This window comes from Pollicipes pollicipes, unplaced genomic scaffold, assembly GCF_011947565.3.
Source record: "Pollicipes pollicipes isolate AB1234 unplaced genomic scaffold, Ppol_2.1 Scaffold_7261;HRSCAF=8764_pilon_pilon_pilon, whole genome shotgun sequence".
NCBI lineage: Eukaryota > Metazoa > Arthropoda > Thecostraca > Pollicipedomorpha > Pollicipedidae > Pollicipes > Pollicipes pollicipes.
In genome coordinates, this window is record NW_023597054.1 from 46,358,592 (window position 1) to 46,383,682 (window position 25,091).

Below are 25,091 nucleotides of genomic sequence, written 5' to 3' on the forward strand. Positions count from 1 at the left end.
CTTGTTGGCGGGTTATTCCCGGGGACCAGCGCTGCCAACTGGGTAAATAGGAGCAGCGTGCCATGTGCCCAGTTGTCCGGCGTAATATCAAAAGCCTGCCAACCGAAACACTCTTGTTTTCGCTATACAATGTACCTTTCAACGTGTGTTCATCTGAACGTCCATGTGTCACGGCCAGGACCCTGAAAGCATTGTAGCCTCGAGAGATTATTCCTCGGGGCCCACCATGACCTATTGGGCACAAAGCCACAGCGTACGTTAAGGCCAACGTAATACCTAACCGCCTGCGAGCCTGATACAAGGCTTGTATGTGGTTATGTGTATACCATACAACGCGTTGGTCACACATTACAAAACAGAGAAAACACTACGTCAGTGCAGAAAAATGAATGCGAAAGTCCACTTCCGGCTGGTAGCGCTGGTCGCCAAAACACGACTTCCAACCAATACTCATTTCCATTACGACCGCCTGCCATGAAATGCCCAATATGACTCCATGACCTAACTTTGCTGCATTTAGAAAGTACTGGAGGTCCAAATTATTCATGAATAAACTTGCATTAAAATCAGTCCAATCGATGTTACAAATAGTGGCCGTTAATAGACATAAGCGGGCTCCTTACGTTTCGGCCGCTACCATTGTCTGTCCATTTCAAACGTGCTAGCATAGTTTAAATGGATGATATCACTAGCAGCACCATTTTAAAACTATGCATGCAATTTTGCTATCATCATGGAGACAGTGGACCGATCCTTCCTGAACTAAACGTCATTCGGGTATGCCCACTCGGAGTTACCAATAGGGCCGATAATGGCGTAAAGTGAACTCTTTACGTTTCGGCCGCCAGTATCATTTGCCATTTCAAACGTGTCAACATAGTTTCCATCAGTGCAACGACTGGTGGACATAATTCTAAAACTGTTTAAACGGCATCTGAAATATTCTAGCACCGGTTAGCTTTTCACGGGCAGCACCACGGCCGATTGGGCACATAGCCAGAGCGTGCGTTAAGGCCTACGCAATACCCACTACGCCTTCGGGCGTGAAGCATGGTGTGCATGCGGCTAAATGTATAAACCATGAAAGGTATGTTAACATTAAAAATCAAGTTCAACGGTCATATATGACCCGCGGAAAAGCGGTACACATCCTAACAAGCACACAATAGAACGAGGTTTACCAATGGGGCCAGTGATAAGCTTAAAACTCACCTCTTTACGTTTGGGCCGCCGGCATGGTCTACCCATATCAAACGCTGCAGCTTAGTTTCTATCGGTGCGATCATAACCGGAAACCATCTCTGTTTAACAGAGCAGTTACATATTCTATGATAAGCAGGTCGTGCCAGGGGGAGCACCACGACCTATTGGGCACATCGCAACCGCGTGCTTTAAAGCCGACGCAATATATAACCGTATGCGAGACTGAAACAAACTATGTATGCGGCTTATGAGCAGATACCATGAAACATGTGCTGATGTGAAATTCGAGCATCGTGATCAGGGCAATAACAGCATTCTAGCCTCGGCCGATTATTGACGGGGAGCGCCACGACTTATAAGACGCGGAAAGACAGCGTGTATTTGGGCCAGCGCAGCACCTAACCGCATGCCAGTCTGCAACAATGTGTGTATACAGCTTTACGCATCTACCATGAAACGGTGTTTCACTGTACGTCACGGTGAGTCCCTGGCCGACACAGTAGGCCTCTAGTTGACTTAAGGGGCCCCCAGTCAATGTAAATCGCAGGCCCCAGCCGTGTCCCTAGTTTTAAAATGGATCCCAGAGGCCAGGCCACGTTCGTGGCATTATGTTCAGGAACCATTTGGAGCACTTTGCAGTAGTTTTCAAACGCAGCAAAGCCATTTCATGCAGTTCAATTGAAGATTTCAAAGCGGGCGGCCGTAAGGTAAGTTGAAGAGTTTGGATGCAAAAGTGATAAAAGGTCTGCCGCTGGCACCCGTAAAATACACGGAGGAACGTTTTAGAAAGGAAGGGTGCCCCTAGTCATATTGTCGGCGAGTCCTCCCATAAGATTCCATAAGTTTAATGCTCTACATTCCCAGAAAGTGGGGATGCCGCTGCACTCCATCCTTCCTCTGCATAGGAGCCACAGGCACATTTCCATAGAATTTATTAATTTCTCTGCTTCGCCATGTGCAGCCATTGTGCTTTATTTGTCAGATAAACACGCTTCATGGGAAGTATATGCCTGCAGCTGCAAAATAACAATCGCTTATGCTCGCAGGCGATTAGGTTACTGTGCCGGCCTTAATGTACGCTGTGTGTATGTGCCACATAGTCCGTGGTGGTGTGCAGTAGTAATCTGCCAAGGATTGCACATTTTAGTTGCTTATAGACACTTTTAAAAAGGTATCCGCTGATGATTGCACTGATGGAGAATGTATTGACATCTGAAATGATCAGATGATGCTGGCGGCCGAAATGTAAAGAGTAAGCTTATGCCTATAAACTACTCTTTTGGTAATTCGGGATTGGCTTTCTCGAATAACATCTTGTTCAGAAATGGTAAGGTCATTTTCTCCACGACATGAGGGAAAATATCTGCTCATTCCTAAAATGGTGCTGCTAGTGGTTGCCATCGATTGAAACTATATTGGCACGTTTGAATGGGTGGATAAGGCTGACGGCCGAAGGGTAAAAGTACGATCATACCCATCGACGGCCATACTATTGACTCGAAGTGGACTGGCGGACACCGTCAAAATGGTGCCGCCAGTGGTTGCACCGATCGACAGCTATTTTGGAATGTTTGTTAGAGGCAGAGAATGCCGGTAGCCGGAAACATTGAGTCAGTTCATGCCTTTTTCCGGCCCCATTGGCAACTTAATGTGGAAATGTCTGAATGCGGTTTGTTCATGGATCATTTGAACCTTCTTGTAGTAGTTTCTGGAAGAAGCCTACTGAGAAAGGTGGTCCTCCGCCAGTATTAGGTTCCCTAGTGATACGAAACGAAGACCATAACTCGTGTCACGTGACGTCATGAGCAGTAGGTGAAAAGTAGCTTACTTTTTTCTTCATTTGTTTTTCAACCTGGCATAACCATAAGAATGTAAACCACGAGTATGTACGTAGACTGCACGTGCACCGTAAGTCTCCCGAAACGTCGCGAGCACCGGGAAAACACAGCCGAAAAACGTGTCCCATCAAAGTTTTCAACTGACGACCGATTCTTTCGTCCCAGGTTACGTCATCAGTGGGATGCAGGACACGTGTTATTACGACTACCTGCTTGGTTTTCAATGTTGTCATCATAAGTGGCTTGTGATCCTTGTAATATCGTGGGAAATGAAAGAAGTCCAATCTTCACGTGTCTACCAGTGACGTCATGATAAGCACAAAACCTGTCATTGGGCAGCGACGTTTCGTCAGCTGATTAGCCGGTCCTCATTACAGACCTAAGCTGACACTCTTTTCCTCCGCAGAGTGTTGTCGGCCGAAAGGTAAAAAACGCTCGCCCATCGAGTAATTGACTCTTACGACGTTTTCCGGCCTCGCCATTGGCACGGAATGATTAGCGGCGGTCTTAACTGGTGAGCATTGCAGATGACCAGAATTTATATTGAATATAATGCAACTTTGCCTCCTTTTCTTGCATGTGTTTCATATAACAAGTTTGTATAGTTTAACAAACTTGGGATCTCAATCTGCTCCACAGAAAAAAACCTCAGCTTTGTGTCCCAATGGTTGCTGTTTAAGAGCATGAGATGGGTGTGTGCACCTGATGTGTTGCCTTATTTCTATTTCCTCTTTCCCACCTTATCACCAAAAGGATCCACTTAAGGCTCGGGGACAAAGCTAAGTTCAGCATTGAAATCATGACCACAGTGCTCTTCCAATGGCTTTGAGTTCTACTCCAGCTTAGAACCATTTTGCATGACTGGACTCAGCTTCAGCATTGTGCTTTTTCAAATGTTAGGGTGGCCTTGGTGTGATTTGAACAGCTGGGTTTGATGTTTGCCTTTGCTTTGAACAATTTTTCAAATTTTGGCAGCAGTTTAAGCTGTATGCAATCATGAACTGCCTGCTTCAGTGGTGTGATGGTGATTTTTTACTGCAGTTGCAACTTTACTTTAGTCAATACAGGTATGTTGGTCCTACTATCACAGTTTGTGATACAAGTTTTCCAGGCTACAACTCATATTCATAGAAGCTTGCTCATCATTCTCAGGACTAATTAGCACCTGATGAGAACCAGAGAACTAACTTATATACAGGATTAGGCTAATAGTCCTACATATCTGCTATTCCTACTGTCAGTTCCTTTTCTTAATCATTCCAGGAAACTTTGGTGTTTTCTGGTCCCATGCTGTTCCAGCAGACACAAGTGATTTTGGTTTGACAAAATATTGCCATACTTTAGATGTTGGATTGGCTTCAGTCTCATGAATCCAAATTGCATTTCCAGCCTCAGCTAAGCATTTCCTAGGGTTCAGCCTTGGCTTCATGTTTTGTAAGACTGGAAGATTTAGACTTTGGTGTCACATGTACAAAGTTGGAAGCTGCCAGCTTTTGATTCTGCTGAGCATTGTAAATGTGCAGAAATACTGGCCTTGGCTTCATATTCAGAGTTCTGAATACACAAGCATGTACTTTAGCTTTATATCATGATCTTGGCTTTGGATTCAGCTTTAAAACTAGAAGCCCAGTTTTGTCCCCTGCCTGATCCATGTGTAACACCAGGCATTGCCATTGCTCCACTACATTGGTGGCCTGGGTGTAGCTGCTGCAACCTGCCTTGTCCATAACTGGCACAGCCTCATGCTGCCGCACCAAGCTGTATTCCCTATTGCCAGGAAATATTTTTGCCCTTTGCCATCAACATGGCTGCTCAGTGAACTGCACTAATTGGTGTGAATGTACTCACCACTGGAACTGATAATTTGCTCAGATTATTTTGATTCTTTTCACAAGAGGGCAGTGACGCTCAGGATATGAGCCTCTCAATGGCATCATGTCACAGCTGGGTGTGTTCTTTGTTTCAGAGTGGCGCCACCATGTCACAGTCGTCTTCGAGCGGCCTGTCCAGCAGTGGCCGCGACCTGGATGGATACATCGAGTCGCTGCGCTACCCCTTTTGCCATGACGTCTCCAAGTACGAGCGCATGGCTAAGATCGGCCAGGGCACCTTCGGCGAGGTGTTCAAGGCGCGCCTGAAGACGGACCGTTCCAAGATCGTGGCGCTGAAGAAGGTGCTCATGGAGAACTGAGAAGGAGGGCTTTCCGATCACCGCGCTGCGCGAGATCCGCATCTTGCAGCTGCTTAAGAATGAGAACGTGGTGGCCCTGCTCGAGATCTGCCGCGGCCCGGCTAACGCCGCCAACAAGTTCCGCTCCACCTTCTATCTGGTGTTCGAGTTCTGCGAGCACGATCTGGCCGGTCTCCTGTCCAATATCAACGTCAAGTTCAACCTGGGCGAAATCAAGAAGGTAATGCAGCAGCTGCTCAATGGGCTCTACTACATCCACCTCAACAACATCCTGCACCGCGACATGAAGGCGGCCAACGTGCTCATCACCAAGAACGGCGTGCTCAAGCTGGCCGACTTTGGGCTGGCGCGCGCTTTCAGCAAGATCTCGGGCACGCGCAACCGCTACACCAACCGGGTGGTGACGCTGTGGTACCGGCCGCCCGAGCTGTTGCTAGGTGAGCGCAACTATGGGCCGCCGGTGGACGTCTGGGGCGCCGGCTGCATCATGGCCGAGATGTGGACGCGCTCGCCCATCATGCAGGGCAGCTCGGAGCAGCACCAGCTGACGCTGATCTCGCAGCTGTGCGGCGCCATCTGCCCCGAGGTCTGGCCCGGCGTGGAGGAGCTCGAGCTCTACACCAAGATCCAACTGCCCAAGCAGCAGAAGCGGCGGGTGAAGGAACGGCTCAAGCCGTACGTGCGCGACGCCTACGCCTGCGACCTGCTCGACCGCATGCTGACACTGGACCCGGCCAAGCGGATCGACTCGGACACGGCGCTGAACCACGACTTCTTCTGGACCGACCCGATGCCCACCGACCTGGGCCGCATGCTGGAGCAGCACAAGCAGAGCATGTTCGAGTTCCTGGCGCCGCCGCGGCGCGGCATGCCGGCCCGGCCCGTGCAGCAGCAGCCGGCGCAGCGCTCGGCCGTCGACAACATCTCCAGCTACCAGGACCGCGTGTTCTGACCGTGCGCCCCGTCGTGCCGCGGCCGGCGGGCTGGCGCGCAGGGCTGACGGCGCCTAGTGGAAGTGAGGAGGCCGGCGCCGCGGGTGTCGAGCTCCGAGGTCGGCTGTGATGCGGCTGCGGAAGCGCAGCGTGCCGGTGTTGTGCGGTTGGTTATGTCATTTTGTACGCGCTGAAGCGTATCGCCAGTGATCTGTCAGCAGTTGTGCTCTGTTTGTGACATACGTGTAGCAGTCGGGTTGCACTTCGCGTAAGCGCGCTCGCATTTAAATGGGTGAAACACCCCGGCCAAATCCGGTTCAATATAGTGGGGCCAGGCCTCAGAGAGGCACGTTAACTGAGACTACCAACGGAACGAGGAGCCGAGGAAGGGTAAACGTGCGTGCGAACTACTCCATGCATAAGTTGATCTCGGATGCCTTCAAACCACCTGCAGTTGGACTGTGACAGCTTCTAATGGTCGTCAAGGTCTGGGGGGGGGGAAGCTTGGCGGCCGTGCGTTATCAGCGACTGATCTACCGTCCGGCACAGAGTGACGGCTTTAAGACGCTTGATCGGTTCAGTGGAGACGGGGTACCTCAAAAATACATCCCATTCATCAACGTATTGTTCGCGGGCGAGCCAAAATAGATGAGCGGGTCAAGAGGTGCAAAACGATCCTGCCGGTTGTCTGGTAAAAACGGCTATTCAGCTCATTAGAACTGTCGATATATGTGAAGTTGGGTGGACGGCGTCCTCAGCAGCATACTGACGTTAGGCCTGATGGTGAATTGTACGGTCACAACAACGTGGCGAATTCACTATTGCAAAAAGTTGCTAAAGTAGGTATGAGGTATTGGCCGACGCGTGCAGTTTTTAACATGGAACATATATGATGCATTTATTATACATCACTATCTGATGTCATATATATATATATATATATATATATATATATATATATTCATTTAAAAGCACATAATACGTAACATCGGATCGCACCCCTGGAAGCTCAACTGCCGATTGGAGCATAACACAGAGCTCAGGCACTGGGGCAGTCGCCCCGTATATGGGCGGCAGCATGACGCTCTTCTGTTGCATCGCCCGAGGATGGCATCAGTAGCATGCAGTGCACAGCAGGGACGGGAGGCGATGCTACGAGCGCGCAGTACATGCCATTCGCGGAATTGACGGTCCTGATTGGTTGCATTGCATTGCATTGACTGCATCGCGCCGGGTCTTTAGCCCTGCTAGGTTCTGGGGACTTACGAGAATGCGGAGCTGACAGACCCCACAATTGTTTCTCACGAGCGCGTTCGTCGGCAAGGTGATTGAGGACGGACGTGCGCAAATTGCGAGTTGGCCGTGCGACGCGCGAAAAGGAGTGCGAAGTTGTCTCGCAGCGCGTGGGGTTATGCCAACTCCATCCCGAACATGATGTGATTTTGGATTCTCTTATTCTGAGTCGTAGGTATATGCATTAAATACGGAATCTATTCCGATAGTCAGTTTAGTGCCTACAGCTCAGCTGAAACGTCACTCTACAGGCCACGTGCGGGCCTTTGCCGGACCGGACAGTTTATCTGGAAGACCGGACAGCGACTGTTTTCGCACAAACGTTCCAGCAGATAAAGATAAGTAAAGTTATTTAGCTGACAAAGAATATCGGTCGTATACTTCCGTTTGCATTTTAGTCAACTTTGATTCCGCCCAACGCGGCTGAATCAACGCCGTCGTAAACCTAACGCGTTTTTTAAGAATAACTCGTTGATTTCAGCCAGCGCGGCTACAACAAAGCCGTCCTAAACTCAAAATTTTTCGAAGTATATATTTTTCCAGCTCAACTCCGGCGTCCGCCCCCGGCCGTGGAGCACACTAATGATTAAAGGAGGCAGCAAACCATGACAAATAATAACATCAACAGCGAACGTTCTTCCGAATAGCCGCATTGTTCACAACCTTTCTACCATTTTCTCCACGAAAAGTTAGTTGTGCTTTGTAGCAATCTTGGCGAGACTCCACACCAATTTGTGTGATTCGTCACGTTTTCCTCCTCATTCGCAGGTTCACAATGCATCGATACAAAAGATGCTAAAACCAATGCCGGTGGCACTAGATCGTTGTTCGCGCTGGCCACGTCGTGGCTTGCCGGTCTCGGGATCGGCGTCGGTCGGTGCCGAGTTTACGGAATACCAGGGATCCGGTACTAGTACCAGGGCTGGTACCAACCAAATGTTGCAGGCTCTAGATGACACTCGTCCATGTAACCGCCAATGGTACCTGGTCACGCACAATCATCCTAGATAGCCATTTCACATCCGGCCAGAGAAGAGCTCGAGAACAGCACAGTTCCTCTAACTTGATAACTTCGCGGGGCATCATGCAGACATATATTTCACGACACCAAGCAATACAAAGATGTACAAGCCATAGACCAAGAACCAGTGTAATAAGCTCGCACCCAGTAAGGAGCAGAAGTTCACACCAGCTCTCCCGTTGTGCACGATCTGTATTCGAAGCGTCAAGTGTTTATATCCAGCGCATTCTGCCTGAACAGGTACGGTTCGGAAGTGAAACAGAAAGCTTTGCAACATTACCGGAGAAAAGCACGCTTCATGACCACTTGTCCAAACTAACACTCCATGGGGAATAACCAGAGTCGACTCGCAGAACCACAAGCGGCCGATTCATGTTTGCTTGTTTTCAGTGTGCCGAGAGCGCACAATGCACAATCTACATGAAAGATTGGATTCATTTTGACTGAGGTAACGACAGGATGAATTGGAAATTGAGACGCATGCGTTAGCAACACAGTGATTCTATCCGGTGCAAAAATGCAATCAAGACGATAATTGCTGACACGCAAATTGTGGTAGGCAGCAGCAACGAACCATGATATAAACCAATGATGCACGAAAGTTGTTAACAGGAGCACAACGGTGAACATGATATGAAGAACACCCACGAAGATTTGTGATGCCTTTTCGCATACACTTGCGCAAGCTCACGCTAACCTCAGACTTTTTACGGTAGGACACTCCCGTAAGAAAGCCGGAATAGCAGACGACATTAAACAGACCGGAGCTGTGCTGGTTCAACGGGGTGCGCCGGTCACTCCCAGAACCCCGCCGTGCCGATCGCAACGTTATCCGTCCCGTGTCCTGGCATGTAATCCATCATCCACATGAAGTCTGTGAACACCACTGAAAACGGAACATCCGCGTCAGTCCCGCCAATCGAGCACCCCACGCTCCAGGGCGTGACGACAGGCTCGCATGTCACGCTTCTACACGCATCCGGTCCGTTTTGCAAACGGAGCTCCCAAACTCAAGCCCACCGAAAAAGGCAGACACGTTTTCGTCCCCGACCCCCGCTGTCCAACGCAACAGAGCCAGTGTTGGTGACGTCAGTTTAGTGCGAGGCGGCACAGCGGCTGTGTCAGGAGTTGGACCGGCTCCGGTCCACGTCACCTGCTGGAGCCGGCCTCGCCACTCACGAATCTCCCCGGGCCGGAGTGTGTCGACGATCTCGGGGCAGACGGTGGTGCAGGGGTCGCGCGCTGCTAGCCGCACTAGCGAGGTGCCCTGCACCTGAGCCATCCACACTAAGTCGTTCACCACCGGCAGCTGGCGGCGCGGGGCCGGAGAGGGCGGTCAGAGGCGGCCGCGGCACAGCCAAGCCCGCACACTCCCCAACGTCCTTAAGATGTTCGAGGGTGGATACATTGATAGGTGCAATTTGTGACAGCCATCTCCCAACATTATGCGCCAGCCTAGTGCATTTGCGCTAGATGATGATGATGATTTGGGGTTTTAGGGCGCATCAACTGCTGAAGGTCATGCAGCGCCCATCATTTGCGCTAGGTACAGCGCTGTTCAGCCTCAAGTGCACAAGATAATGTGTAAAACTTGATGCCTTACTCTCCAAAGTTGAGGCCAAAAGGAGCCCAATCTCAGTGCTGACCAGCTCAAATACCAATACCAGGCAATGGTCCCGGACATCGAGCAGAAGAGGTCAGCGATACACGGAGGAAGACGACATGCGAAGACCACGCTTCACCACCGGATTCACGCCAAAACAACCGGCAGATCAATGCCAACGATCTGTTCAAGTGAAAGACAATCTGACCGCGCAGAAAGAGCATCATTGCTGGCTGCCACCCACTCATCATGCACCGAATGGAAAAACTGCAGCCAATATGTATCTGTTTTTGCTACCACATGACCAGCAACGCCACGAATATCCAACAACTTAGAAGCCTCCACAAGTGACAGAGATTATGCACGACGCCTACCAACGTCCCGGCGGTGCAGATCCATTCTACCCACTGCGACTGCTGCCACGTGACTAGGAGGGCGGATAACGCACCATCTTATAGACGCTTCCGGTGTAGTTGGAGGAAACGAGCACCCAGTTAGATTCCGTTGTATCCACCGTCGTCGGCAAGAAGTAGGGGCGCCTGTACATGGTTCGAAGCGCCTTCGCGACCATTTTGTCACAGTTTTCCCTGAAATAAAAGGTGGCACAATCAGCACGACCAGCCGTGCGAAATAGCCGCTTGTAGCCAAACGGACACTCTGTCCAAGACACAGGGCGTCGCCAAACAGCAGGAAACTGGTACGATCATTACATCAGACCAGCACCTGCTTTGCCAGCGGCCAGCTCGCCACCGCCAGCAGCATAGTTACGAGCACAAAATACAGGCGAAAAATCTGCCATCTTCATGTCGAAACTCATCCGAAGCCAAAATTCCACCTGAAAATGCGACATCTTCGTTATCATCGGCATACACACCGGTTGGATCAAGCACACATTAGAATATACGGCTGCTGCATTTCATTGGAGGTAGTCCACCACGGCGTGGGAACAATACATGTTCATTTCAGGTTATATTCTTTCAGCCCAATGCAGCCTTCAACGCTTGCCTTTTGCAACGTGCCTTTCCCGAAACGACTGCTGGCATCACTTTCTGGCACGAGTCGCCGTCATAACGGTCTCAAGGTACGAGTCGATACTGAGAGCCCGTAATATGACCGCAGTCGCTGTCTGTCAAGCCGCTCACAATTCCAGTCATGTCCCGTTCGAGATGGCCCTCTGGTACCAATGAAGATAACGTTTCCATTCTCTCCGGCAATGGCCTTAGTGTGCACCAGCCCCGCCCAGCGCGTGCGGCGGCCCGCATGAAGGTAAGGGTCGGCTGTCCGCACGATACAGCGGCGCCGCCCGAGCGCCAGACACTCACCAATGGGCGAACCACTTCTTGATCACCGGGTTGCTCATCTTGTCCAGCAGCAATTTCATGTTACGGCGCACCATCAGATTGGTCAACAGCTCGCAGGGATGGGAGTCGGCCAGCTTGTCGTCCTTGAACATCTGGAAACAGCGACACCCAGGCTGTCACTTCCCGGAGGGAAAACACACAACTACAACTGATTGACCTGTCACCACGACGCTTGCCTCCTTCCTCTCGCTCACCCTCCACTACCGTCGCATACACGCACTCGAATCACAGCCGGCACGAACGGGGTGGAATGCGAGGCACCGAGCAGGTACTGAAGCCGCTGACGGTACGCCGATGTCGAGCATGGACCCGGTGGTCTTGCACGTGGACCAGGCGACGCCATACCTCGACCAGGCGGTGTCGGTCGAAGGCGGGCTCCCCGAATGCGGGCCAGCTCTTGGTGGCGTCCGTGACGATGATGGGTCGGTCCAGGCGCATGTAGTTTTCCGTGAAGGCCGCCACGCTCACGTTGGACAGCCGGTCGAGTTCGCTCATTGACTCGCACGTCTGCACGGCGCGGCCACGGTCAGACAGTGACGGGCGATGGACGGACGCTGACAGTGGAGGGACGGCGGGCGGGCAAATGGCCGCGGTTTCAGAGACTGCCAGAAGGACCAGGCCGTATGGGCTGGTGATTGGTTTCACTGTAGACGGAGGAGCAGGTGATCACATTCAGAAGGATGACTACTGAACACACATAGCTGTCAGGACGCGAGCACAACACTCTCAGTGGAGCACGCAAGAAATTAACGCAGAAGTACGACAAAATTAATGCATGCAAGTGAATTAAAATGCTACGAAAACCCCGTCCTGAAAGAATACTCAAAGGGCAAAATGAAACAAGACGTGGAGATATTAACCACCAATAGTATAACTTCGTTCCTTCCTGATGGTAGCTGAATCTTCAGCGACTGCGCAGAGCCACGCCCCCGCAAGGCTGACCTGACACGTCGCGGCCGAACCCGGACGAGCGGCGCGGGTGACTCACGTGACAGTTGTCAGCGGAACGCTCCGGTGGGTTCGGGTTCTGGTACAGGGGGTTCTCTATCAAACAGCGTAGGTCGCACAGCGTGGACCAGTCCCAGTACGGCAGAACCTGGACACGGCAGACACGCACACTTAGCTGTCCGCCGGCGCACCAGCAATGTTCGGCGTTATAGTGGGAAAGGCAGGTGAGGGGGCTTTTAGGGCGCATCGACTGCTGTAGGTCATGCAGCAGGAAGGCAGGTAAGAAACGCGCACTAGATAAGTGCTATACAACTCCTTATGGGTAATGTTCTGGCAATCTGTTAAAGCCTTCGGTAATCGGACGTCTGCTGCGTCACAGCCCGGATTTCCCAGGTTTCGATAGTCATGGTTACCGTCATGCCATCAGGACCCCAACTTTACCTTCACCATGGCTATTCTTGCATACGTATGGGCTTGTTGGCCCACACTTGTTGCCACTTCTTGAAAAGGCGTTGTCCCCATCAGCAGGATGACAGCGGCACAGATTAGGAGTACAGCCACGATGCATCGAGTCACCGACCTGCGGACGCGAGCAGTCACAAAATGTGAGCATTTCGCATCATCAGGCCCTAGCGTCACGGCCTAAGGGCCCACAGATCGGCAAGAAACAAAATCTGGCTAAGGTGCCACATTGAAAGGTAGGACATGGATCCAGCGGATTGAGTCGACCCGATTGATACGATCACAGGCACATATACAGCGCAATCATCAGATAAATAATTTCGGTAGTAATGACTCTTGGCTTGGATAAGCGGCGCGCTGCGTTGCGCCGCACTTGATCCCCATCAACAAGTGTGATTTTTCGCACAGTGCACAAAAGCGCTATCGAGACTAATTCGTTCTGGATCTTGTCGGCCCTGAAGGGCCGGAGACAGTCAGTCCACTGATGAAGCATTTCAGGGGCACACTCAAGTCGCCATGTCTGTAGCAGCCGGTCAGACGTCCAATCAAAGGCAGGTGGGGGAAGTGGGTGCAGGGGGTGGAGCACACTCACCTGGCGGTGTCTATGGTCCCTGACCACTGGACAGCGGAAACCAGCGGACGCAGGGCCTCGCGTACCTCTTCCGGGGAGAGGTTTGACTGACTGCAGTACTGGTGCAGTGACAACAGGTCCTGGTCAAGCGCGGCCAGACTCTCGGCCTCTGTCTGCCGGCCACCCTCAGATGGCATGGTTGCTGCAAACAGAGCAACCTCAGCACTGATGCAATTCCATGTGCATTGCTGTCTAGGAAGTATCATGCACCATGGAAAACTGGACAAGTCTAATGAAACTCTGACCCTTGTCAACATCCATACCAATTTTGGAGCTGTGATACAGCATAGCATGGGTATTGCCTAACCAAACTCCAGACATATGAAGTGTACAAAAATCATCTGTGAAATGCTCAAAAGAAGCATGCCAACCAGGGTTGTAGCTCCAGATAAATATGTTAGGGACCAAGCAGGGAAAATAGCTAAGCTTCCCTCTAAAACATGCTAAAAAGCACATTTCATCTCAAATTTAATGTCCTTTCCTTTCAAGGATAGGAGCTGGAGCCCTTCTCTTAAAAGAACAGGAGACTTCAGCCCCGACCATCTGACACCAACATGTAAATGCTGATGGCAGTGTCCCTACGGAAACAGGTCAACCGTGGCATACTTCAGCAGACTGTCCTGCACCCACTTTGCTTTCCACTTTTGTAAACAATATTATCTCCAAAGACTAAGTACTACCCAAGTCCAAAGATGCTTGCAAACAGCATACATACATATATATATATATATATATATATATATATATATATATATATATATGGGGAGATGTACAACAAACATTCAACAGCTGTCCAATATAAACCCATCACTATCAGTTCATATTGGACAAAGTGATGATGAAATTGTGAAAAACCAGCACTCTAAACATAAAATTGAATGGGGCAAAATAAGATTAAAGGTCTTTATATATAATACAACTTATCCTGTTCATAACCAGGCATGCATTTGAAATTGCAAATGCCTGACTACCACTACTCTTGTGTGGAATATGTGCCATTGTTGCAGTGTGGAATCCAATCTGCAAGAAAAATTCATCTGCTACACAGAATGTCATCTCAGCTCAACATTAGTACTGTGGATCTTATGCTCACCTGCACCTAACTTAGACCAGGCTAGTGTGCTTAATTTTCAGCGAATTTTACCTGGCAATGTTTTCAGGGTATTTTTGACTATAATTACCTCTACATGACATCCCAAAACAATAGCTCTCTATGTGCTTCAATTGGTGCCAACCACATATAAAACTCCAGGTGCTTAGATTTACAGCATGCATGCTTTCCAACTATTGCAAGATGTCATTGCTATGAAAGGCATGCTCCACACATGCACTTGCAGTGGTCTGGCCTGGAATTGGTGGGACTTTGCTGCAATATTTAATTCATTTTTACCAATAAATGATAGATGCTTAAATGCAATATGAAAGCCAAGAAACTGGTACAGTTTTACATCCAGTTTGGGGCCTTTTAGCTCCAGGCTTTAAAAAAAAGCATGTCAAATCTGTGGAGAAACCTATTTGTTGGTGAGTTTCAATGTAAGGTTGAGCTGACTTTCTCTACTCGCCCCTGCAAGCTTTTTTGAAACTATGTCCCTGCTAAGGGAATATTTATTGGGCACACCCTGAAGCATATGTTCTGTGTAAAACTGATACACGATCCAAATCAAGTTTTAATCTGCACACTTCCATCACAAGTAATTGATGTAGCCACACCTCAAATACTGCTGTGGTCGCTTTCTGTTTCGATGCTATTTGACATGGCCAAAGCACAAAAGCAGCTGACCTTCAAAATGATACTGGGACCCGAACGCCCATTCATCCCCGTGGCAGTTACACCTATATGGCATGAGTGCAGTATGGTAAAACAGGCGAACGATTCACTCCCGGTTTACCGCAAACAGCTAATATGAGGTGAAAATTGCTTCGTTACCCTCAATACGTCGCTACAGATGGCGTAAACACACCCCCGGCGCCTTCTGGGACGGCTGAGAAAACAGTTGACGCGTCACGGGGTTAAGGAGAGTTGATTTACCCTGCATTCGATTGGTGGAAACCTGTGACGTCATGGGCGGCTACATAACAAAGCGGCTGTGTTGCATCATGATGAATATCCCGGAAAAAAAGCACGCATGCAATTTTTGCAGCTGTTCACGACGTGGATATATTTAGAATTATTGAACATAATATTCATCGGACTTCATCGGCTTTTGTAACAACCGAACGGTAGCACCGGTCCGCTCGCCCCTTTCTGCTGTTGGCCTTGAGATCAGACGACTTTCAGCATGACTCACAAGTCGGGCAGTGTTGTGCGTCGTTGCCAGCGCTTGTGGGTGACTGAGTGAATTGCGTTCTCGAACATTCGTGTCGATTCAGGTCTGGCAAAGATGAATCAGGAGAGGTAGGTACTTATATATAATCCGGGCGGTGTGTGCCGGACGCATTCGCGTTGTGGAGGCGGAGTTGCCGGTTGCCTTGTACGAAGTTTGAAGAGGACCAATTCGGTGTGTGCCTGAAATGTGTAATGATGAAATGTTCATGTAGCGTATGCGTATGCTAGATGTAAATGTGTGATGTACTAGCTGCCATACCATCTACTTTTGCCTATCCCAGTATCGTGATCATGCCAACTGTTTGACCTAACCAAAGTAGGGATCGGGGCTTCATCTAACAGTGCTTGGGCCTAATTGCGGTTTTGGCCTTGGTTGCCTGTTTTTGTTTCGGTCCATTTTCAATATAAATGTGGTCTTGTACAGATGTGGTGAGGGTCATGCACTAACATCTCTCTTTTTTTTCTCAGGTTTCCCACCATGGATGGGAAAAACATATCAGTCAAGGCATACATGGACCTAGAGGATGGCAAACAGGAAATCCGCCGGTTTGGTCTGGATAGCTCGGCTGCCACCAGCTTCCCCTTCCTGCAGGGCAAGCTGCAAGTAGTGTTCCCGGGGCTGCTACGACAGCAGTTCGACATCCGCTGGGAGGACGCTGATGGCGACGCCATCACGATCAGCTCTGATGAGGAGCTGTTGGTGGCGCTGGTCAGCTGTCTGCAAGTGGCCGGCCAGCAGACACTGCGCCTGCACGTGGTGCCCACCCGCCGGCGGCAGCCACCTACCGCCGCCAACGCCGCCGCCGCCGGCCCCGTCCACTGCGGCGTCAGCTGCGACGGCTGCGAGCAGACCATCCGCGGCCACCGCTACAAGTGCATGAGCTGCGACGACTTCGACCTGTGCGCCGGCTGCGAGGCGCGTGGCACGCACAAGGAGCACCTGATGCTGCGCATCCCCAGCCCGGATCAGGTGTGGCAGCCGGTGTTCCGACACGGCCGGCGCAGCGGCCGCCGCGCTGCCTGGGCCACGCACGGCCGGCCGGCTTGTGCGCGTTCACCGACGGGCCGCCCCGAGCGGAAGGCCGCGCGTGCCGCGGAGAAGGCCGACGCCGCTGCGGCCTCGGCGGCTGCGCCCGGTGGCGACGGCCAGCAACGGCCCAATAACTTTTTCGAGGCGATCCATTCGGCCATGTCGGCGCTGGGTGGCTTCACGTCCGAGATGGGCGCCGGCGCGGCAGCCGCCCGCTGGTCGGAGAAGAGTCTCGAGGAGCTCGGCCACACTCTCGCGTCCGTGCTCGACCCGTTCGGCATCGACGTGGACGTCGGGGTGGAGGCCCGCCAGCAGCAGAGAGCTGCCGCCGCCACCGCTGCCGCCGAGAACGTCGCCCCGCCGCCGCCCGGGCCGCAGCAGAAGGCATCGTCCGCCAAACAGCCAGCAGGCGGCGCCACTGTAGAGCCGGCGTCGGCAGCGGCGGCCAGCGCTGGCGGAGCTGAGGAGATGGAGGCGGAGCCGGCCATGGCTGCCGGCGTCCCGAGCGAAGCGCCTCCCGCTGAAGACACCATCATTCCAGTGATCATCGACGACGAGCCGCACGACGACTGGACGGTGGTGGGCGGCAGCGGCGGCGCGCCAGACGAGTCGAGCGGCGCGCGTGGTCGGGTGTACCCGGACCTGGCGTCGGATGCCGTTCCGAGTCCCACCGCTGCCGCCCCGTCCGCGACGAACGACTCGGCCGCCTCGCTGGACGCGCGCATCCAGCGCGCTCTGCACGTCATGTCCGCCATGGGGTTCTCCAACGACGGCGGCTGGTTGACGCAGCTGCTGCAGGCCAAGCAGGGCGACATTGGTGCCGTGCTGGACGTGCTGCAGCCGGTGCGACCCCGCCCGGACCAGTAAGCGGCCCGCCGACTGGAGCCGACCGGTGATGCGCCCCGCTGTAGCTGTTTGTCAAAGCATAACGTTCCTTTCGTCGCTTGTCACATGGCCTGTGGCATAGCTAATTCGAATTGATTTTCGTAGACGTAAGCTGGGACCGATTCTGCCCGCTGTGTGGTTGTTGGATGGTTGCGTATCGATGCATTCCTTAGCAGAAATATTCATGTATATATATATATATATATATATATATATATATATATATATATATATATTATATATATATATATGTATATATATATATATGTATATATATATATATATATATATATATATATATATATATATATATATACACATACATATATACTGGTGGCGGTGTTTATGGGTCAAGTTTTAAATCGGCCCGGAGTTTTTAACCATGTAGCTTTACGTATGGATGTGGCAAAGAAGGTACGAGGAAAAGCGACAGAGCCGTGATATGTTCATGTCACCGTCGATCACCAGGCAGACGTGCATGAATAAAATCCAAGTGAGTGCATGCTTGTCTGAACATGTCGCGGAAAACCCGCTGTTGAAAATTTGGCACATGCCGAAACGTTGACTTAACGATGTTGAGCAAGCCGAGCCGCGACATGTTTCCAAACACAGGGTGGATGACCCTGTGCGTGGTCACGAAATGTGTCCTACCCTTAGATAGGGCTGTAGTAGTAACCTTATTCCTTGTAGAAAACTAGGAGAATGGAAAGATAGATACATTAATATTTCGGCAACATGACTATCGAAACGAGTAACAGCAGTAAATTCAAAATCGTCCGCCGATCCTAGTCGATTTTCAGTTTTCTTTTATACAGCAAGCCACAGTTTTTACAGGTCACCAACCTCCAGGGGATTAAACAAGGACCACTTACTAGCCATTACTTCGATACGGTGTATATCTAAGATTTAGAATACGCGAAAATACGTGTACATGCCAATGAATTCAAGTACTTACAGGCGTCACACTTCATTCAAATCTGCAAGGGCTTTTAATCAAACAGGCATCACGCATCACGCATCAATTATATATGCAAACGATGTCAATAAAACAGGTATCGCGCATCAATGCATCTATCCATCCATTCTCGTGGGTTTTCTACAAGGAATAAGGCTATTACTACTGTCTTGTCCACATGCAAAACGCTCCTCGCGAATGTACTTACGACCTATGTCCTACCCTTCGCTAATGAGTTGCCACGGTGTATCCACAGTGCCTTAGAGCTAACAGTGTTGGTTGGAGCATAGCAGGCCATATAACGCATATTTCCAAGCATTTGAAATTCCTGTCGGATCAGGGCTGCCGGAAAGGACTACTATGTTGTGGGTGCTTGAGGACTGGCCGGATTGAGGCCAATCCTCATCACCGCTCCGACATCCACATTGGTCGCTGCACATCACCCATCATTGCCCCGACATCCACACCGGTCACATCGCGTCACTCATCACCGCTCCGACATCCACATCGGTCGCTGCGCATCACCAATCACTACTCCGACACCCACACCGGTCACCCCACGTCACTCATTACCACTCCGACACCCACACCGGTCAACTCACGTCACTCATTACCACTCCAACACCCACACCGGTCAATTTACGTCGCTCATTACCACTCCAACACCCACACCGGTCAACTTACGTCACTCATTACCACTCCAACATCCACACCGGTCACATCACGTCACTCATCACCGCTCCGACATCCACATCGGTCGCTGCGCATCACCAGTCACCACTCCGACACCCACACCGGTCACCCCACGTCACTCATTACCACTCCGACACCCACAGCGGTCAACTCACGTCACTCATTACCACTCCAACACCCACACCGGTCGCCTCACGTCACTCATTACCACTCCAACACCCACACCGGTCACTTCACGTCACTCATCATCGCTCCGACATCCATACAGGTCACTAGTCACTCATCACCGTTCAGACACTCACACCAGTCATCTGTGTCATTTCTTCCCATCACTGTCGGGCAGTTCCATCCAGGGGTTCGAGACGAAAAATCAATGCGATGGGAAATGGGAAGTGGTCATGGGCGGTATGTCGCGTAAGGCGGGGAGGCGTGGAACGATGTCTGAAAAATTACTTATTTCCAGGGCGACACGATCATTACTATCAGTGACACTTTAATTATCATCATTATCAGTGGCATTATCATCATTATCAATCATTATCAGTGACAAAATGGACACTTGCAATTAAATCGGGGACCAAATTGTGAAACTGGAAACAAATTACAACAGACCACCCCAGTAAGACGAAACCCAAAGCCAAGCATTGGTTTCTATTCGCTGATAGCTGCAGCCTGAGCTTGTGCAGAGCAGATTTCGAAGCACTGACATCTCGCTGCATGGGCAAGTTGAGCCACAAAATCAGACTTCATTGACTTAATATGAATGACAGATTTCGAGCCGTGGACCTTCGCTCTCTGCTGCCGGATGGAAGCAGAGTTTAACTTTAAACTTTTCTGCAACTTTAAAGGGCTGCGAAATGTTGCACTGGACTTATTGTCCAGATTCAAGTTTTATTCTTTGATAGGTCTCCCAGCACTTGCAAACTGGCATAGCACATGACCGAGTTGACATGGTTAAGAAAGATAAGCTCTTTTTACACTGGCATCATTACACAGGGGTACAATTTAGTACCAAATCTGACATAAACAGGAGCGAAAGCTCTAGTTTGTCGTCAGGTCCATAAAATACCGTAAATGATACTCTGAAGACGATGCGAAAGTGGCATGCGATGTTACTGACGACGTCGATGTTACCAGCCCCCGTTGAGCCGCTACATTGCTGGATGTTATCCAAAAACGGTCCGCGGGCGAACCCAGGCAGTCCTGTGCCGCCCCTCACGCGGCCGGTATGGGGTGACGTGTCCGGCGATAAGGCACCGGTCGGGGCTATTTCAGTCATGTACCGCCGGTCGGGTGGGTAATGCCCCTTTGGGGGCGTTGCATCCGGCTAAGCGCCGGTGTTCTATAGCGGCGGCAGAAATCAAGCAATAGGGGCAACAGCGGCAGAAACCAGCAACGACGGCAGCGTTTGTGCGTCAGCTGTGGCAGTACAGCTGCAGGGGCAATGCGGTTGTAGCAATGCGGCAATGTAGTACTACAGCAAGGCGGGCCAGCTGTTGTAGTACAGCTGGCCCGCATTGCGTGCGTCTTGAGACGAGCGGGGAACGGATATTGTAAACAGGAAGACGTCTGCCTGAGGGCATTTGGGGAAAGGCTGTGGACCATGTTCTGATATGGCGCGTAAGGAGCGGTAACGTTTTGTTTGACATTATTTGAAATGCGTACGTTTCATCGATCACATTTTGGTGCGTTGGGATTGGAAACGTGAGCGTCCACGGGCTGCGATAGCCTTATATATATATATATATATATATATATATATATATATATATATATATATATATATATATATATAATAAACACGAAATGCAACAACATATGACAGACATGTTTATAATAAACCAAGACCAGACAACAACCACCCGTCCAACTGTACCATGAAAATCAAATGACATCTGCCTACAAACGCGACGAAAAAGCTCTACGGGAAATCATTTCTCGCCATGGAAAAGACAAGGACGACCACAAAACAGACATTGCCATTTAATATCGCAACAGGAAAATCGCTGAATTTTGTGAGGAACAGCGCAGACAAACCCGATAACCTAAAATGCACCAATGTAGCGTATCAATTCAAATGCAATATCGAAGGCTGCAAACTTTGTTCCATACACTACATTGGTGTAACCACAACGGCACTCTCTTGACGCCTGCCAATGCGCTTGCGTGATGGGCATCTCTAGACCACGTGCGACACGAACAGGCACGAACATGATCGGACATTGAGGGGACAACATCTGACGGACGACGCTGACATTCCTCAGACGTGCAGTTACAGAAGATGTCTTCATATTTGGCAAAGTATATTTATCAACGAACTCTCTCCAGCCCCAGAAAAAGAAACAAATTCTTGCACAACCCTTGAATTATTAGGTGGAGTGTGGTGAGTGCTTTTGATGTGATCGTGGGAATATGTCTGTTTATTTGTAGTGTTTCCCTGTTATGGGTGTGTTTGATATGTATCACAGTAATAATAGCATTCTGTCCTAGTTCAATTGGCCATGCCTCATTTGTATTCTACGTATTAAAAAAAGCTTTTTCTATAGTAATGCTCAGCTTCCATCCTTTGAAACTCAACACTTTTCTTGTGTCATGTAGACTTCTGCGATGAGATAAGGCCTCGAAACGTAACAATGTACAGATTGACGAATATATGAGTGATATTGTACAAGTAATCTTTGATCTAAACAAAGTGCTAAGTCAACAGCCCGGGAACTCCAACGATGCATGAAAAAGCTCGTCAATGCTGAGTTAGCCGGTCAGAGATCCTGTCAGAGCTGATAACTGATAAGAAAACTACGTAATGTGGTGTTAAACATGTGTGCTCGCAGGCACGGGCGTAGGAACAGGGGGAGGGGCCAGGGGCCATACCCCCCCACTTTTCAAGGTGGGGGAGGGGGGCAGCAATGTTAACTGCCCCCCCCCCCCCACTTTTCAGATTAAGGTTGCGTTTGGTTTACTTTTGCACTACATTAAACATGCATGCCGATTTCCCTAGTTCACCAGCCATCTTCCTTAAGACGCGTCATCTTTTTCGTTTGCTCGTTGGTCATTGCTTCGTGTTGCAGCCGCAAGACCGACGCCGCACGGCCGGGCTGCAACGCCGGGCGCCGAGGCTGTTATTGCTGACTTGCGAGCTCGCGTGTTCAAGACCGTATCACGTAATTTTCTTATCCGTAATCAGCTCTGACAGGATCTTGAGCATTTTAAGACGAACATGGGATAGCCACGTTAATACAAATTAGGAACTTCAGTTCGTCTAAAATCTACAATAGGGAGAAATCAATATCTCCGAAGAACACAGAAAAAACACGGAATTGCAGTCTATGTAACAACCATCGGACTGCCTGCAATGATCAGGGATGTTGTTGCGTCAATGAGGGTTCCTGTGCGGATCCAGGGCCAACTGTGCGGGTCAGAAGGCCTCCCGTGTCAGGGATGGGAACAACGTGATATGATACATCCTCCTAATAGCCTCCGGATCGACCAGGAGATCCCGCCCCGTGCCACCAGAATGATAGCCAGAAGACACTTTGCGATGGGACGTAATGGCCCTTCGATCCTTAACCGGAAACGGTAACGTACCCCTGGTGTTCTACTCAAGAGGCCCCTTGCCCAGAATGGAATAAGGGGTCTCATTATTGTTGAGTAAATGGGTGTCTCATTATTGTTAAATAGGGTGGGACGAAATAAGCTTACAAAACGAGCAAGGTCATGCTATGTTTGCCTGAGAACGTTCATTTTTTTCAGAAGGTATGTTTAAAACAAATTACATCAAAAGGCTTGAACATGCCCGCCCGCAGCCTTGAGAGCAAGGACAAGGATGGTCTGGGTTGCAGCTTCCGTAAAATCGAAAAATTTCGGCTACTGCAAGTGCCACCAGACGACGGGCGCCGTGTCAATCTGTCTTCTGGATAGATAAATAGCTGCGGAAACACGAAAAATAGAGATTCCACCTTTACTCTTGCAGCTAAACCAACAGATTCCAGCCCCACTTCGCGATGCTTTAAGGGCCAATCCGTTCTTTTCATCAGTCTAAAAATTGCACACGTGAAACATGCGCTCAGACTGCCTTCTAAATGTAAGTCCTAATGTCATGAAGCGTTCAAGGATACTTTTTCAGAAGCGTCGTCATTTTCTTCCACACGTTGGCCACAACTTAATATTAGCTGCCAGACCGACGCTGCACGGCCTACGGAGACTGCAACGCCCGGGGTCGAGGCTAGTGTTTCAAACAATTTTGAACGCACATGCTCAAAATTACATCACATAACTTGTGTTACTAGTCGATTGCAGCGTTTAAAGATAATCGTTTCAGAGGCGTCATCATTTTCGTCCACTGGTGAGCCACGGCTAAATATTAGCTACTGGGCGAGCGCTCCGAGGACTACGGAGACTGAAACGCCTAGTGTCGAGGTTTTTGTTGCTAAGATTTGCGAGCGCGATATTAAAAAGCGCGTTACATAAATCGTATCACTTATCGAATCTGACTGAATGGTGAACATTTGCAGGCAAACATGGCTTGGCCATGTTAATACACATTGTTGATCACTCGATCTGCAATCAAATTTTCATCTTCAAATTTGGATCAAACATGTCGATCTACAATCTACCTTCACAATGTCCTCAATGTTTACAGAACCCATATAAAAATGTTGACAAGGCTTCTGAATTCTATCGGTTTAGAAAACGTCAACTAATCGTTGTAAATTAAGAGCGCCGATGATTTATTCCACTCAGTTGTTTAGCAATTGATTTCTGCAGTTTATTGACCTCAAAATACAAACAGAATTGAGCTCACGGTAGTTCTTGGTTTCTGTTCTGGTTACAAGGTAAAACATAACAATAAAACAATAATTTTTTCCGCCTAAAATGCTAAGACAAGCCTTATCTCTTGAAAAGCAACCACCGAAACTAAGGTGCATGAAAAATCCGTCACACTGTGAGCCATCGATCCATTTTCAAAATTCTCACCATCCTATATCCAGACCGTATTTTGGCATCTACACTGTGGAGGCAGATGCTTCCTCAATGACCAAAAATGCCTACCCACTCGTTGAATTTCGTCTCCCCAGGAAACACAATGTTGAAATCGACGAATAATCTAGGGAAGCTGGATAGCCTATTTGCCAAATGACAGATGAGTCGAACAGGCAAGATTGTGCACCAGTGAGAAACAGCTCTAGATGCACATCTAGCGTGGCAGCCATGACATTTGAATTAAGAGCGATAACAACCTCCATCCCTACATCCCCCCCCCCCCCCCCGGTCATCGGGCTCGCTTTCCAGAAAAAGTTCCTGAAGTACACCCTGAGCTGGCCCCCCCCCCCCACTTTTTGAAACGTTCCTACGCCTATGCCCGCGTCATAGCACTAACAGCCTCGACGCCCGGCGTTACAGTCTCCAGGCCGTGCGGCGTCGGCCTTGCGGCTGTAACACTAAGTGATGGCCGGTGAGCAAACGAAAAAGATGACGCATCTTAGGGGAGACGGCTGGTGAACTAGGCAAATCGGCATGCATGTTTAATGTAGTGCAAAAGTAGGCCAAATGCAACCTTAATCTAAAAAGTGGGAGGGGGGCGGGGGCAGTTAACATTGCTGCCCCCCACCTTGTAAAGTGGGGGGGGGGGCAGGCTCCCCCGGCCCCTCCCCCCCTGTTCCTACGCCTATGTTCCAAACTCATTGATTCAGCTGACTTCAGACCATTGCTTGCGTTGAAT

The 25,091-nt window shown here is 50.0% G+C and overlaps 3 protein-coding genes across 6 annotated transcripts; 2 read left to right on the forward strand and 1 right to left on the reverse strand.

Annotated features, from left to right (window-relative positions):
* Positions 1-3,429: 3,429 nt before the first annotated feature.
* LOC119112881 (cyclin-dependent kinase 9-like) lies at positions 3,430-6,519 on the forward strand. The gene is given in 3 exon segments (XM_037237176.1): positions 3,430-3,465; positions 5,008-5,229; positions 5,231-6,519. Coding segments are annotated over 2 exon segments (1,164 nt in total). The 5' UTR covers positions 3,430-3,465; positions 5,008-5,019; the 3' UTR covers positions 6,185-6,519.
* A 1,488-nt stretch (positions 6,520-8,007) lies between these two features.
* On the reverse strand, positions 8,008-15,483 carry LOC119112158 (uncharacterized). Of its 3 annotated transcripts, none has more exons than XM_037236208.1 (9): positions 15,411-15,483; positions 13,445-13,622; positions 12,832-12,970; positions 12,431-12,538; positions 11,788-11,949; positions 11,404-11,534; positions 10,530-10,668; positions 9,658-9,787; positions 8,008-9,364 (listed from the first exon to the last, which is right to left on the reverse strand). In XM_037236208.1, the coding sequence occupies exons 2-9, from the start codon at positions 13,618-13,620 to the stop codon at positions 9,273-9,275; spliced, it is 1,077 nt and encodes a 358-aa protein (XP_037092103.1). In that variant the 5' UTR covers positions 13,621-13,622; positions 15,411-15,483; the 3' UTR covers positions 8,008-9,272. The 3 variants fall into 3 exon arrangements, with proteins under 3 accessions (XP_037092103.1, XP_037092104.1, XP_037092102.1); XM_037236209.1 differs by having other exon boundaries at positions 13,445-13,625; positions 15,445-15,454; XM_037236207.1 differs by having other exon boundaries at positions 8,009-9,364; positions 13,445-13,625.
* A 286-nt stretch (positions 15,484-15,769) lies between these two features.
* On the forward strand, positions 15,770-17,944 carry LOC119113181 (sequestosome-1). 2 transcript variants are annotated; one of them, XM_037237528.1, is made up of 2 exons: positions 15,770-15,878; positions 16,278-17,944. In XM_037237528.1, the coding sequence occupies exons 1-2, from the start codon at positions 15,865-15,867 to the stop codon at positions 17,704-17,706; spliced, it is 1,443 nt and encodes a 480-aa protein (XP_037093423.1). In that variant the 5' UTR covers positions 15,770-15,864; the 3' UTR covers positions 17,707-17,944. The 2 variants fall into 2 exon arrangements, with proteins under 2 accessions (XP_037093423.1, XP_037093424.1); XM_037237529.1 differs by lacking the exon at positions 15,770-15,878 and adding an exon at positions 15,898-15,981.
* Positions 17,945-25,091: the final 7,147 nt, after the last annotated feature.